General features: G+C 37.7%; 1 protein-coding gene across 1 annotated transcript in view; it reads right to left on the reverse strand.

Moving 5' to 3' along the window:
* The window catches only part of COL24A1 (collagen type XXIV alpha 1 chain), a gene marked incomplete at both ends in the record, with an annotated part of 135,486 nt that overhangs the window by 82,169 nt on the left and 36,614 nt on the right, over nt 1-16,703 (reverse strand). Inside the window, 6 exons of the mRNA XM_080624318.1 lie at nt 3,316-3,360; nt 5,878-5,931; nt 9,818-9,862; nt 10,920-10,973; nt 13,166-13,210; nt 14,423-14,476. Of these exons, the coding sequence (XP_080480444.1) occupies nt 3,316-3,360; nt 5,878-5,931; nt 9,818-9,862; nt 10,920-10,973; nt 13,166-13,210; nt 14,423-14,476 (297 nt within the window). The remainder of the gene's footprint in view (nt 1-3,315; nt 3,361-5,877; nt 5,932-9,817; nt 9,863-10,919; nt 10,974-13,165; nt 13,211-14,422; nt 14,477-16,703) is intronic.

The following is a 16,703-nucleotide window of genomic DNA, read 5'->3' on the forward strand; positions in this document are numbered from 1 at the left end:
AATATGAATACAGAAATTTTGCTTCTTGCTGAGAGCGACATGGAAAAGATGAGATGGAGACCTACTGATTTCCAGTTCAGCACACATTCCTTATTCTCTATAGGCTCTTTCAGCACGGTTAGAAAAATTTTCTTCTGCAGCCATCACCAGGCCCACTGAAGAAAAAGGAAGACTGATGACTTAGCGTCTCAATGGTGCTTGGCAAAGCTCCTGAGAAACTTGCAACTCTACATTGGTTTAGATTCCAATGATTGCTTAAATGATGTATTCTGTCATATTAGCTGATGCCAAGATAAATTGTTTACATTGCTGTCTCTTAATTGTGCTATATATTCTAGTTCTTAGCATTTCTACATTAATAATACTGTATGTTGAAATGCATACTTATGGTAAAATTAGCATTGACTGAAGGGAGGGATGCTGAGCTGGGAAGAAGTTCCAAAACTGCTTTATAAAATTCAGGTTGATGAAACTGGTGTCACACTCTCTAGGGATACCAGCTACCAAATTAACAGCAAAGAATTGGAACTACACAAAAATAAAACTAAAAAATCATCTCACTGACAAGAAAAGGGTTGACTTAATAAATCTGACAGATTTTTAAATCGTCCTGCCTACAACAGCCTTGCTATATGCTAGCACATGCTTATCAGGCTGGTTAAAACTTGCTGACAGATAGAAAAGAAAAACTTATTTCAGCTACATAAAACATGCCTTTTCCACCATTTCTATGTGACAGGTGAAACTAAAACCAAATTGCTTTTGCCTGTCAAAATCATGAGATATCAGAAAAGGAAAACCAATGCTTCCTAGAAATAGGTGGGTTTGGGGGTTCTTTTAATTAAAAAAAAAAAAAAAAAAGGGGAAAAAAAAGGGAAAAATTAAAAAAAAAAAAAAAAAGAAAAAATAAAAGCTAACTCTGGTAACTGTAGTCATAAGTTTTCTGAAAGTCTTCATCTTATTAAAACTCATGGCCTCGCAAGTCTTGAGAGATTTACTGCTCACCCAGCCAAAACCCTGAACTTGGCAGCAGCTTTCTATACTGCAAAAAGTCATGTAAGGAAGGAATTCTTGGCCTCAGCTTGCTGATGCTGCTCACTTTGCCATTGTTCTCAGGAAGAAACATGAAAATATAATTATCTCCTGACACTGCATACAGCTGGGCTGGACAAGCTACTTGAATTAATGCTTTTGGTTTCTGCCAGAGTAATATATTTAATCGCATGTTCAATATGGCATTTTGTAATAGTATAATGTGTTATAATTGACTAAGTATTTTAGAACAAACATTGAGGCCTCTAGATCTTTGCTCAGTTTTGGAAGACTGCTAGCATCTGACTAATAAGGGCCACATGAAAACAGAGGCCAGGGTGCACAAACCCATTTGGAGAGCAGGGGTGGTCAAGGAACAGGGCTGCACCACACAAGCTGTACTTGGTGATTCTGCGGTCACCTGAAATACCCCAAGTGTCTTAGTGAAATTCTGCTATAGTTTAAAGAACACAACGGTCCCCTGTAAAGAAACTCTGGAACATTAGCACAGCTCTTTCAATTATCCTACTGACTGGGAAAGTGGGAACTGGCGTAACTAATATGATGTAATGCAGAGTCGCAGAGGAATGTGTAATAGTAAATTTTACTGATGATGCCTATACACTGTATTAGTATCCACAAAAGACTCATGAACTAGATACTGAAGTCCTTTTTAGCCATGTTCTGACCTTATTTCTAAATCCCAACTAGATTTGGTGATGTTTTGGAAGCTTCCAAAGGGTATTCAGGAACATGGAGGAAACGTTGCTGGGCCATTTTCCTCAAATGCAAAATCTTACTGTACCAGAAAGGTCGTATCTACCACAGAGAGTTAACTGCCCCATATTAGCAATGATAATGTGCCTTGGCTAAATTAAAGAAGATAACTTTAAAACCACCCTAATATATCCGTGATGATATATTAAGCTGTCAGAAGGATGTACGATGATACTATCTTTATGGAGCCACATTTCTACATCGTAAGAATTTGTCCATACCTATTTTTGTTCACACATTTGTCACCCCAATCACTAAACCATATTAAGACCTTTGCTCATTTGCAAAATTATTTCTGCGTCCAAAAATGTCATTGGTTTTCAGCATATATACATGCACCTCAGCTACAAACACACAAATTTAGGGACCAAAGGAGCTCTCCTCTCCGTAAAAGACCCCTATTTCCTTGCAGCCAAATGGAGCTGTGGCAGATGACGTAAAGTTTCCAACAGGTCTGGGGGTCAGACTCCAACTATAACAAAAGGTGTGAATATCAGCACATCCCCTGTCAAAGTCTGCTTCAAATTCTCACACGGTGAAACTAAAAACTATAAACAGGAAGAATCAGTTTAGTACTTGTACAAAACGTCAGTTTCTATGTTTTACTTTTTTGTCTTTACTTTGGATACAAATTATGTAGAGCACATTGGCACATAATCTTTTTTACACAGCTGGAACTGAGCAAGAGTCTCACATATAAACAGGAGATGGACTTCACAGGCAAAACAATTACTGATTTCATGCTGGTCAAAAATCTAAATGTGCCATCAAATTTTTCTTTGAAGAAGTAGCTCTCATTATGGTTATATTTGGATATATAGAAGTGGCAAAGGCTTTGCTGACTGAAAACGATTTCTATATTTCACGAGGAATTATTGACATTCAGTCTCTCTGTGTTAGTGACTGCAACTCAGCAACATAGCTATTGGGAGCTTTGACCCTGCAAGGGCTAAACCGCTAAGTTTTAGTCAAAATAATTGGTAAGAGAATCTTTTTAGCAGTGATAGGAGACTTTTTTAAAAACCTCAGATACATTTGTATGATTATTAAAGTCATTGAGATGAAATTCCAAAAATGGCCACATATAAAAGAAAAGCAAACTATAATCCAAGGCAAATTCAACTCTGTTCAGGAATTGATTCTGTTTAGAATTTGGTAGCCATATACAGGAATGAATAAGGGCTGTGTTAAAATGTCTGACAGTACTGCACTTTTTCAAAAAGTAATACTGGCTTTGGGGTTATAAACTGGCAAACTTGGTTATTGCAAATAAAAAACCCTGACAGACCAGATAAGAAATAAGTACACAAATCTAAACCAAATTTAGAAATACTCCATACCAACAATATGACAGCAGCTTTGTAGAGTGGTTTAAATTAAAATCATGACTAAACCAAACTCTGTTAAAATCTCCAGATTTTTATATTTATTTTTAATATTTCACAAACATACAAGATAAATATTCCAATGAAGCCACAAAAAAAGGAAGTAATAAAGTGTACTCACTCTTAGTCCTGGAAATCCAGGAGGACCAACACCACCAACAATTCCCTTCAAATAAAAGGAATTTTAGATTATCTGAATTTTAGCACTTAAAAAAATTCCCAGTGATAAGATAAACAAAAGTGATCTACAAGGAAAGTCAGCTGGAATTTTTACATAGAAGTCCTGAAAAATGACAGCTTATCACTGTACAAGGGAACATGCTTATTAAAATCCCTGATTGTGGAATCAAATCTCAAGATATTTGCATCATAAAATCATTCCTGCATTACCAAGGAATATGAGATTTTCTTTTACAATGACATTTAAAGTGGAAAGAAGAAAAAAGGGTTTTTTGGGCTGTGGGAATTAAAAAAAAAAACCCAAGTAAAACACCACAAGAATTTATTAAGATTCCTTTGAAAGATAAATATGAAACCAGCTCAGGTCACAGAAAGGCCTTTACAAATTAAAGGCTACATTCTCTTTATGGAAAAGTATTTCTTGATACAAACTACAGTATTTGTATCTTATGTAGAAGTAACATATTCAACAGTACTCTACTACTACCTCTGCTGCACTCAAGTTTAACTCAGCAGAGGGTAAACCACCCTGGAAGACAGTTGCCAAGTCCATTTGCCCAGTGTGAAAGGGCTATTGTAGACCTCCAGGTCAGCACGCTTTGCCCAGGCTGTCCCAAAACCTGGGACAGCTACTCAATGGATATGATACAGAAGGTTCACTGCAGTACATCAGCACCCATAGTGGAGGGAATTTTTAGGCAAATAAATGTGAGCCCATTCTGAAGCTGTTCAACAGGGAGGGCATGGCTGCTGAGCATGGCACAGAGGACACCTTTGTGCTCTCCTCCATCCTCTGGTGCCTACGCATCTTCTCCAACCTGCTCCAAACTAACCACGGGTGACAACTGAATGCTCTATCAACATCCTCCAAGGCAGACTGACGTCCTCAGAGAACCGAGAGAGTGTTGTGGAAATGAAGGACGGCATTGCTCAGTTAAGCATTAGAAATTAGGCATGAAGACAAATGTCATTAGCATCAAGTCAGCACATGGGAAGAAATGTCTTCCCTTCGAGTTCCTGCCACCACAGGCCTCCCAGGCAGCCCCTGCTCTCCACTGCCAGCTCAGGAACAGGCTCTGTAAATATCCCATTAGCATTCAGCCCCCTGCAGCTGCAGCTCTGGCCCCTTGCCTGAACAAGCCCTGCAGGGTGAGTTCTGGGGGAGGTGGGAGAAAGGTTGCTGCCTATCGGAGAAGGCAGGAAGATCAGCAGCTGTCTTGGCAGATTAGAAGCAACTTGTTTGCAAGTGCTTGCGTTAAAACAGGCTTCTATGTGAAGCGCAAGTCTGTAATTTCAGATCCACGCTTTTTGAGCTTGTTTCTATTAAAGTACTGGTTTTCTGTGGATCTTGTGGAAAGACAATGTCTGCTTTATTAGGAATGGAGGGAGACTTGGGAGTACCAGGAGGGGAAGGAAGAACTAGCCTTTTTATGTCATTTGCAAAGCATCTGGTGACACTCACAACACCTCAGAGGGCTTTCAAGATGAAAAATACCATACTAACATCACCTGAGAGTCCCACAAGGGGAACTTTGCCTCAGGGACCAAAAATGCAAAGTAGTTATTTTCCTATGCTCCAAAATGCTGACACCAAATGTCGATAATCAACCAGCAAAATTGATGTAAGTTCTTCTAAAATAAAAAGGTGTTAGGGAAGGGCAGACCTTCAGAAACAAGATCATCTTTGCCTAGTTGCTGACTCTGGTCCATATAAGAACAACCTTTAAACAAAAACTGATAGCAGTTTCCAAAGGAGCATCCAATAACAAAAGCAGATGCAAATCAGCCGCTATTTGCCCAGCACTTATCTGTCCTGAAGCCCTTTTACTGATTTCTCATATCAAAGGAAACCTGAGTGTGGAGTCCGCAGCCAAAGTCCCTACAAATACAGCAAGACAGCAAAGCTCCTTTGAGGGCAGCCAGTGAAGTGACGTGACTGTGTCAGAGTTTGAATACCGTACCACGAGAGCACTTTAGCTCGCACATGCTGCCAAGGACAAAGCTGTTATCATACTGATTATAATGCACTAAATGACATACGAGTGTAATTGTATTCAGTAACAGTCCAAAGGATGAAATCAACTATCAAATGCACAAGCAACAAGGGTATGAAAGCTAGCTTTTGGCTTGCACACAGATTCCCATTTTGTTAAGGTCACCTTAGAATAATGGTTTGAATAAACAAGGCAAAGGTATAGCCCATGCAAGATTTTTTGAAGACAAAACATTCATCAGTAATGCAATGAGCACAGCAAGACATCCAATTCTCAAGGTAGTTAGCACATGCAGCAGTGGAAACTTCTCTCAGCAACCTTCTGGTTCTTTTCTCTCTTTTTTTATACCACTACTTACTTCGGTTCTACCCTAGCAATTTCTATGGAAAAGTAACAGTCCAAAATTTTTCTGTGGACTTCAAGACATTACTTTAGAGGCAAAAGTCGCCTTTCCATTTGAGAGTGTTACAAATTTTACCATGCTAATCAACACATAATCTGATACTTACAGGATTCCCATCCAGACCAGGGGGGCCTCTATTTCCAAAGTCACCTGGAAAACCCTAAAGCAGAAGAGAGAAAGCTTGTTCTTTATTATCCAAGACATGAAGGGTGGTTTGAACAAAAATTCCTATGGGTATTAGAAATTAGGACATCAGCAAGTGGATTCAGGGTGTGAGACTGAGGAAAGTGAGCAGCAGCTGCACAGTTCAGATGAACAGTTGTGTTTGTCTCCTAAAATCATAACCAAAAAAAGATAACTATACATAATGTAAGCATAAGACAAAATCTGATGACTGAAGTGCTTTAGGAGCAATATTGAACAAGTATTACTTGAATTATTTGCTTGGAGTCTCTTTTTCTATTCAGTATTTTTACTTCCACTTTTTCTCTTACCTACAGTATTCACTAAAACATCTGCCTTTTGTTCTCTCCTTACTCTTCCCCAAATACTAATGGTTGCAGTCTCAGTGTAACACATGTTCATTAGAAATCAACTTTTTTATCTTTCTCACACAACACTGTCCCTAGCAATGTGAATATTTGCCTTACTCTACACCTAGAGACTTAAACAACCACTTTGCTTGCTCCAACTTTTCTTGCTTCCTCTTAGGTTTGTTTTTCGTCTTTCTGATGTTGTCCATTGCCAAGGCACAAGTTGCTTGGGAAAAGTGGTTTAGGTTTAGCAGACTTTTTGTTTGGCTTTTAGAAAAAAGAAATAAAAATAATAATTTAAAATTAATTTTTATTGTTTAAGATTTTTATCAGTGTACTATTGCCAGATCTCACTATTTCCCTAGAAGAACTACATGAAGCTAATACCAAACTCATGCAATATGTTGGAACAACTTTATAGCTCTTAGTTCCCATCACTATGCACGATACTGTGGATTAATCTGAGACATGCTTAACACTCCCTGTACCATCTGTTGGGTTGCTTTTGATCGGAGTTTTTCTTTCTGTATTCTCCTGCAAATACAGGAAAGCAAAAGATAGGAAGGTCTCTCACCACAATTCAATTTTTATTCAGATTTGATCATGGAAGTCACAAAGCAGAATCTATAGCCATAATTGTAAGATATGACAGTACAGGTCTTTATATTGTTACTGCCTCATTTAAAAAGTAGTGGTTCATAGGTTAATGTCAATAAAGAAGATTTAATTGGTTCTCAATCTGTGCACCACTGGCCAAATTTCTGCACAACTCTGAAAATATATTGTAAAATTTCACACATGCAGAATGTATATTTGACAGTGCCTATGTTGTTCAAAGCTATCAGCTGATAAAGATGTAGGCAAAGATTGACTTGCTACCCTTTCTTTAATAGCACAGTATTTTGGTTGTGCTGCCTACCATTGGTAGATATTGAAAGAGACAGAATAGCTGTAGCACACAAGATGATCTTAAAAAACAAACCAAACCAAACCCACAAAGACAACACACAAATGAGGCATCAAAAGTGAAACGGAGAATGTAATGGGACAGCTTTACCAGGCACCAAATTATATAAGCAGTTCAAGTAACAGTTCAGTGTATATAACTGCAGGAGCCCAGCATAGCATGAGTTATGAAAGGGACAGATTACCCACAGACATCATAAACCCATTCTCGACAGCATGTTCTAACTAATGCTGACAAAACTTAGTAGAAAAATTAAAGAAAAATTGGAAAAGTCCAAAATTTGAAGTAATACTATTTTTGTGCAACAGGTACTTTATTACATCAACATTGTCATTTAACATTACTATAAAGCATGCAAAGAACGACTATTCATAATTGTAATATAAAAGAGAATCTGTTTTTACAGTTAAAACGGACTTGATTAATAAATTTTTTGTATAATTTACACAGTCTGTTCTGCCACATTGATCACTGGTTGTAACTAACTCCACATAGAAGAAAACAATGTATGTAAAAACATTCTCCCAAATGTGGTCAAACTATGTATGTAAATGCACGATGCATCATACTAACAGGACAGACAAGGCATTAAAAATACTTCAGAACTAGGTGAATTTTGTACTACAAGCATACAACGGAAAGAAATAGAAGACATATGCGTTTCTATGAAAAGCACATTGATTGCAAATCTAATCTAAAATTCAAACAAACCCTCCCTCTATAATCTTCACAATAAAGACTTTGGCAATTGAGTATTTTGTTCCATTTCATATATGCCAGAGATGTTACAAATATGAGTAACTACTCAATAAGCCTGCATTTTGAATTGTAAGTGTACAATTCCTTGTATGATCCACTACTACTTTCCAAAAATGAGCTCATATTTGGGATCTGTTTTATTTTGAAAGGATCTCTGCCAGTCAGGTTATTTCCCCCCCAAATATTATTATTGACAGAAGTTTTATCCAAAGAAATAAGTTGTATCCTAGAACACACAGTGAGGAGCCTGACTGCAGGCAATATGCAATTCTCATTCCAAACTTCCTTTAGCGACAGCGCCAGGCCTCAAAGCACCAGTGTTGTTAACTCTCAGAGGTGTCAAAAGATGTTGCCATCACAGCCATCATTGTTAGGGGTTAAAATAACACACGTTCTCTAAGCTTTCAATCCAAACAAAGTACTTCAAGTCAGGTTCCCATGCAATTGCTCCCCTGGATTTGCTCCTACATCAGTAGCCTTTAGTCAAATGAGTACTTTATAGATCATAGGAAAGATCTGGGACTGAGGAAATGACATTGCACAGGGGCCAGGACTGACTAAAGGTAACCATGGGCATTGTGCAGAGGTGTTTTCGGTGCTCTGTCACCTATGTGAAACCTCTCCAAATTGATTTATATAAATAATTTTTATTTAAAATATAAATAATATTTTATTATATAAATAAAAGTCCTTATCAGAGCACAGCCTGGCACTGAAAGAAGTTGTGCTGTGATTGTAAATGAAAAATAACTGCTTACCATTGCATGCACAGAACCAACAGTTATGGACTGAAACAAACTACTACACTGGGAATCAGAAGCCTTAGTAAAACCTTTCCATTCAAACTATAAGTAAGCTACAATATGGTCAACAAGCACAGGGGCACTCTGTTCTGCTAGCTGAATAACTATAAAACAGATTCTCTGATTTTATAGCTTTTATAGCAGCTTCAGAAAGAGGAGTCTAGCAACTTAATGACACTGCTTGCCTTCTGTTATATCAGAAGGAACTCTCTCGAGGTTAGTGCCTTTTTTTGTCTGGTTTTAGAATTCTCTGCAACTTTCATAGCATACATAGGGGTCAAATGATGGTAGCCACACTACTACTGCTAAACAAGCGTGTTCAATGTCCTAGATAGAAATCATCTGAACTGCTCAGTGCAAGTGAGTGCACAACTGCAGATTGCTATTGCCATTTCCAATCTCAAACCACAAGCAAGTTAAAATTGGAAACTCCTGGATAGCTTCAAAGACTTAAAATAATAAGGCTGCAGCAGAAAACAAGCACTTTGCATTGAAGATATACCACAGGAAATATGCAAACTCTGATAATGTATACTGGGCAGATTTGTGTTTATTCTCAGCTGTAGAAATATATGTTAAGTAGAGGACAGCTTTAATTTACCATTGTCCAGAAATATCAGACATCAGAAGCAGCTAATCTGCATTCAGCCAACATCAAAATTAGACTTATAAAACTTGCATCACATTTTCATCTTGTGCTAACACTAATTATACAGAATATATTTATGTGTTTCTGTCGTCTTTTAACCCTCAGGTAACTGGTATCAATAAGTAGCCACAAGGCTCATCATGTTAAGTCTTCCTCAGTACAGAACAGCTAGTAGTTATAATTTGCACAGAATTTTCAGTACTGCAAACTACTAATTGGAACCAATGAAAATCACCTATGGGAAAAATAAAACTAAAACTTTTCAGCTGATTAAGTTACAGAGTGAATTACAGGTGCATTGGCAGCAGAAATTTTAACAAACTAAGAAGCTGTACCTGTCTCCCTTTAGGACCTCTTTTTCCACGGAAGCCTGGAATGCCCTGAGAAAGAAATAACCCATCATAAGTAGATTTTATTTTCTTCAATAGCTTAAATTCAAGTAATGAACCTCCACTTGGTTGGAAAAGACAGCGTGAGAAGAAACACCATAGAAAAAAGAAAAATTAGCAAAGAATCATAGGACAATGTCCTATAACAGGGAGGCTGAAACACAAACTTAGCTTGTCTTCATTGTGGCCACATCAGAACAACTATAGAGAAGGGCCATATCCTGATTCCACCAAATTACATGGCCAGACATCCTTTGTGCCTAAGAAAAGCAAGAAAAGGCTCAAGCACAAGAAAGTGATGTAGATTAAGATTTCCAGGACTGGGTTTATTGCAAACATCATCTGTCAACTGACACATAATTGTTAATTACTGACTGAATGAAATTGCTTCAATGAAAAATACTCTTTATGGACCCTTGGTGGTAAGAAAAAATAGCCTTAATCCTTTCAGCTCTAGATTAAATTAAAATAATAATTTACAGCTGCTGATCTCCATTTAACTTTAGCACAAGTGCATTTAATTGATTAGACTAATTAGATATAACCTATTTATTTCATAGAATGGTTTGAGTTGGAAGGAATGTGAAAGCTCATCCACTTCCAAGACCCTTCTACTGGCAGGGACACCTTCCACCAGACGAGGTTGCTCTAGTCTCATGGACTTATGCACCCCCAGGTTTTTCCCACACCAGGCATTTCTTCATTCTCCCTTCCTTCGTCTTCTGCGACTTGGGAGGTGTAGCTGGAACATGTGCTAGTGAAGACTAAGGCAAAAGGAGTCATGGAGTACCTCAGCCTTCTCCATGTCCCAGGTGACCAGGTCTCCCATTTCCTTCCAGAGGGGCCTACATTCTCCCTCCTCTTCCTTATATACACAATTTACCTTTATACAAGTTTTTCTTGTTGCCCTAATTTCTTCCATATCAGTCTTGCTTTTAAAAAAAGATTCAAATGAATGGTTATACCGTGTACATTTTTCCCCCATTCTGACATACCTTGCATTACCACCCAAACATCAATATTTCATTAATGTTCCAAATAAACCTACCCTTTCTCCTTCAGGTCCTGGTTGTCCTGCCACACCTGGAGGTCCAATGAAGCCCTAAAAAACCATAAGAACAGTTCTTGATTACAAGACTGCTTCCCACCAACACTGCTTGTCCTTCAGTATAGGCCAGATGTGAGTTCAATACCCAGAGATTACATTCAAGCTTATTTGAAAGTACCAGTGAAGCTCAATCAACTTAAATTTGTGACTAGGATTTACTCTCCAAACAACAGGAAAAACAATTGCCTTTTACAAGGGTATAGAATCAATTAATAAAGAAGCACTAAGATAGTGTTCCAATAAGATGAAGCTGCATTAGAAACCTCATATATTAGAAAAAATGAAATGTAAAAAAGCTGCTGCAGTTAATCTTATTCATGAAATACATCAGAAAACATGCTCTCATCTTTAACAACACTGTGATCACTGCTATATGCCAGAGTCCCAGAAAGTTTACCCTGTCACAGGCAAAGTGTTTTTCCTGAAGCTCAGTCACAATGCATTTCTCTCTCATCTTCCCCTCAAAGGCAAAAATAGATCCTCTCATATCATCAGTTGTATGGACACAAAAACATGCTGTTGACATAGCAGAAATTACAGGACAATTCACAAAAATAATAGTAGAGGTGAACTCTAAACCACCAGATTCCAACTGAGATTGGAACAGAAATATTATTAAGTAATAAAAAAGAATCCCTTGCTTTTATCTCTCCCTCCAGTCCTCCAACTGTAATGATTTGGGGTTTCTGGGTTGCCCTTTGGAGAGTAAGGAAAACAAAGGCACTTTTTTTTTTTCCCCTACAGTTTCTTGAAACAGCTCATAAGCAGAGTATAGTTTACAGGAATGTTCTAAACTTAAAGCTCTGAAGATACTCTCTATGCTGTTGCTATACACCTCCATGCCACAGTAGCCTGCCTCAACAGCGCTGCATCATCATTTTTCATTGGAAGTTGCTTGTGGAATTCATACACAGGACTTAACCTTAAGACTTGACAGGTGTTCTTCCCTAAAATTACTCACACGTTGGCCATTTTTAGCTTTGTGTAAACAGAGACGTAGTAACTTTTCAGGAAGCGAGTGGGATCACTTAATGTCTTGGTTGAGGGGAGAAGGAGACAAATGCATTGAGAATCTAAGCAAAAATAAACTGAAGAAATGTAAAAGATACAATCCCTGAGGGTGTGATATCTGTTTGCACTTGATTCTGACAAACCAATTTTCCCCTTCACTGTAATGAAAACTGACATCAAAAAAACCCACCCCAAAAATCAGACATATGTTTGAGAAGCTGCTGCAGGTAAAGGCTTCTAGTAACTACATTAAAGCAAACAAACAAACCAAAACAGGACAACAGCAAATCTAGCAGCACAGTCAGATTATTTTAACTGATATTTGAGAACACGGCACAGTGCTCAGCAACTTGCACAGCATGAGCTGAGCACCTGAAAACACCTAGCAAAAGGCTCCTTCAGATCCTAGGTGCAACCAGCAACACGCAGATTTCTGGAAACCCATGTCTACTGCCTGATGGTGAGAGTCAGCCTGAAAAAATACCTATATACACACAAGCATGTGTAGGCATGCGCATATGCCTATTAAAAAAAAGAAAAAAAAGCAAAACCAAAATGCAAGAAACAAAATACAAAACAATCAGACTCCCAGGAAAAAAGCCAACCTATTTTACCTCCAAGAATAATCAAAAGCAAACCTTGACTCAGCAGAGCATTTAAGAGCATTCAATCCCTGGGACATACATGACTACAACGGAACCATTCTAAAATCTCAAGATCACTTTTATGGTTTTTATGTGACAACACACTTTCCCTTTATCAACTTCTGTGGCTGTTACAGATTGCAAATGCCAGATATGTCTCCCTTCTTGACAGCTTCCATTATGAAAATAATGCTTCAGGCAGGAAACGTCCGCTCCTCTTCACTCCCAGCTCTCACACACCCACATTCAGTACTGCTTTCCTTCTCTTGCCTGCATGCATTTCAAGTAAGAGGAAGGGCAACAATGGCAGACTGCCCTATGCCGCTCACAAAGGAAAAAAACTACCCTGAAATCCTCACAACATGTATTTTGAAAGAAATGCTATGTTTTCTCATTTGTAGGTTCTCTAAAAACACAGTGATCAGTGGGCATACAACTGGCAGAGTTGAATTAAATTCCTCATCCCCCTTCTGAGGTATTGTATGGGTAAAAATAGACATGCATGCCAAAATTCTTAAAATGCTTACTTACTCTTACACCCTTAGGACCTGGGTTACCTTCTGGTCCAGCTAAGCCCTAATACAAAAAGACATGAGTTGTACTTCATCTTAAACAACTAGATTTACTGTATTTAAAAGGACTGTAACAGCATTTGTTAACTATAAACTGGCAAGACAGTCTTAAATTTATTAAGTTTGAAGAGGGTGTCACCAAGCAGCCCCCTGGGACCATGTTCAGAAAAGTCTCCCATTAATTCATGGCTGAAACTTAGACAATGACTGAAAATTTCTTTATGTTGAAATTATTTCTTCTGCGAGGAAATTTTTTTCCAGACCCAGTGATCTGGCATTACAGTGACAAAATTCCACAGGATTTTTCATAAGCTTTTATATTTGGACACATTTTCCATTATTTTCAAGCTAATGTCAGAATAGCGTATGTAGTCCAAATGCTCTAAACATTTTATATGATTCAACACCAATATGTTATCAACCATTACTATATATAATACTGTAATGGAATTTTAAAATATATTGCCATTACAAACCTTACCCAATAAAACACAGAATATTGGTCAAATTCACCCTTTAAGCAGACACAAAGCCACAGTCAATTGCTGAATTTGGCCTATATATGGGGAAAGCAATGATTGCTTCTACTTTATGTCTTATTTGCATTACTGGAGTGAGGTATCTGTTAGCTTACATGCAAACTAAAATAAATAAATAAATAAATAAATAACTAAAATGTAAGTGCCTTGTATTTATAGAAAGCTGCTTTCTGGCTTTCCTGATTCTCCTTATCAAATATCTCGATGGGGCAGGGGGAAAGAAAAATATCTTTTAATGCTCTGTCTCCCTAAAGGGCTGAAAAATTATTTCAGCAGTGAGGTAAATATACTGATGAAACTCAGGAGTAAATACACTATAACAGGTGGTTTCCTATTGCTTCTGGACTTGAAATATGAAAATAGAACACATAGAAACACATGAAGTTTATGAAGAAGTGTAAAGTTTTCAGACATTCAGTACTTTGGTAATGTCATTTATGTATTCCAGAAAGGTACAGTTTTACTGTATCTAATCCATCCAAGATTAAACGTCATGAGACCCAACATTACCTTGTGGGCACTACCTCTGAAAGAGGTCTGTTTCAAGGATAAATGACAGGATGCAAACAAATATATTTATACTATTAGTAGTTCTAAAAGAGTTAGTTATGGTACTTTTGAAAAGAACAAAGAAGACCACCCCCAAAACTGCAAAGACATTAGTATAGTTACTGCACCTGCCTGCCAGGGTAACCAATGACTCCAATATTGCCAGCCATTCCTGGAATTCCCTGAGAGGAAAAAGAGGTGGGGGAAAAAAAAAAAATTAGAAGTTTTGGAGTTTATTTGTTTTAGGTTTTAGCATTTCTCCTTTAGCACCTAGTCAATATGACACAGCTTAAGCTCATGGGAAAATTGCTTTTAGAGCAAGCTACACAGCAACACCCTGCAATTAACCCATCATACATTCGTAACTCCACCAATTTCAGTTACATATCCTTTAAAGAGCAATACAAGAAGAGTAGTCTAAGATTTTGTGAAATACACGAGTGCATCCCTTGTTCCCATAGTAAAAATGTAGATGCTATTCATAAAGAGTAACTGAGGAGGACTACAGGAGACAGGTCCTTGTAATGAAGTAACTGCACTGGCCTTAGCAGCATTTGAACAAATGCATTTCATTAAAGAATCCTTGTGTCCTTACAAAGCCAAATCTTCTGTTTCTTCCAGAATCAGGTCATTATAGCACTGAATTAGTCACAAATGCATAGAACTTCTCTCCATCTTCTTTCTCCTAATCAAATCCAAGCGCAATTTCTGTTGTTTTATTACTTAACATACCTGTTTATTTTTGAGAATACACACTTTCCTAAAATGGTGCCAAATGCCACAGGTCCATTACGGGTCCAGACACAGGAGGCTCCACCCACTACTGCTCAGTTCATTTTATTTTAAACAAGTCAAGTCCATAAACTGGACATTCTCCCAGCCTAACCATTCCACTCACTGTCCTATCTCAGTGTCAACATAGCAATGGATTGAGACTTCCTCTCCGAGCTGTTCAGAGCAGATTTATGGTGGAACAGCAATTTCAGGAAGCAAAGCTTCAAAGTGCAGATGAAAAAAGGGGCTGCAATATTTTTGTTTAAATAAGCTGCCATTGAGATGATTCTGTCACCTGCTTTCAACCAATAGTGAGTCATTTTCTGACAGTTCATGGAACTGAGATTTGTGGTCCCCTATTTTGGCTCAACTGTACCTCTAAATATGGGTATAAAAAAACCCAAAAAAATACCCTAAGCAGTAGAATCATTGCATTTTCAACTTATCTTTTAACACCTTTCCTTAGTTACCAGCTGTTCAAGGAGTTCCACAATTCACAAATTCAGAGGAATGTCTGTCATCATTGTATAAGCTTCTTAAATCTACAAAACAGGTAGGTGCTACAGATGACAAGTAACTGGTCTAACTCATCACCTTCACCAGCCGGACCTGAAAATACCAGCAGTAAGAACTACGTGCAAAATAAAACTCTTTCAGCCAAAGTGCTCTTTTAAAAGTTACATCAGAGTATTTTCTAAGTGATAGTAATGAAGGAAACTATTTACAGCAGCATTTAAGAACAAACATCGAGATATCAAACAGTTGCACATCACCAGTTTTCACATTCTTGACCATGAACTGCCTTCAAAGGAACTTACGTGCTTGACTGTGTGCATACCAAGCAGAACTACTTTTCCATGAAAGCTTCACTTTTTTCCCTCCATGGCAGCAACTGATTAGTTTTCACCCACAACTTCTTCATAGATGGAGACACTTCTCCTAATGTTAAGAATGCCTTTTTTTTTTTTTTTTTTTCCCCCACTGGCTATCTCTTTATCTCACTGCTAAATTACAGTCACCACAGAAAAATGTCTGTAGGCCTGTAATAAAAATCACCATTCAGTGAAAATGTGTGTATAAAACTCACTGAAGTCATGGATGATGTTTATGAGTTTTCACCTTCCTTCAGGTGCCTATCATCTGCTATTACCACCATTTCCCTATCAAGTGTCATTCAAAAGGAGAGTCAGGCTTCCATCTACTCTGCCATTAGAACCCTCATTAATGTTAACAAGACACATCAGCAATTGGATGTCTTTGAAATTTACATTCAGACTGCTTCTTCAACCAACATGGAAGTGAGAAAATGCACTAAATAACCATTTTATTTTCTAAATGCTAAGGGATTTCAAATGCATCAAATCAGTTGAGGTTTTGAGAGATTCCAAACTGTGCCTCTAACAAGAATGTTACGCCAACCTCCACCAAGCTAGTGCAGTAGTTGAAGAAAAACAAGCTGGTCTTTTCCATTTCATTTAGACAATTTTTTACCACACTGGTCTCTAAATAATCTGAATTCTTGCCCAAGAACAATCAAGTATTTCCTTAAACAGTCAGTAATTTACACTGATTGTTTATAGTGAACACTTATTTTGGATTATGCCACCTTCTACCCTCAGTTGTTCATCTGTAGAG

Source organism: Psittacula echo (assembly GCF_963264785.1).
Source record: "Psittacula echo genome assembly, chromosome: 7".
NCBI lineage: Eukaryota > Metazoa > Chordata > Aves > Psittaciformes > Psittacidae > Psittacula > Psittacula echo.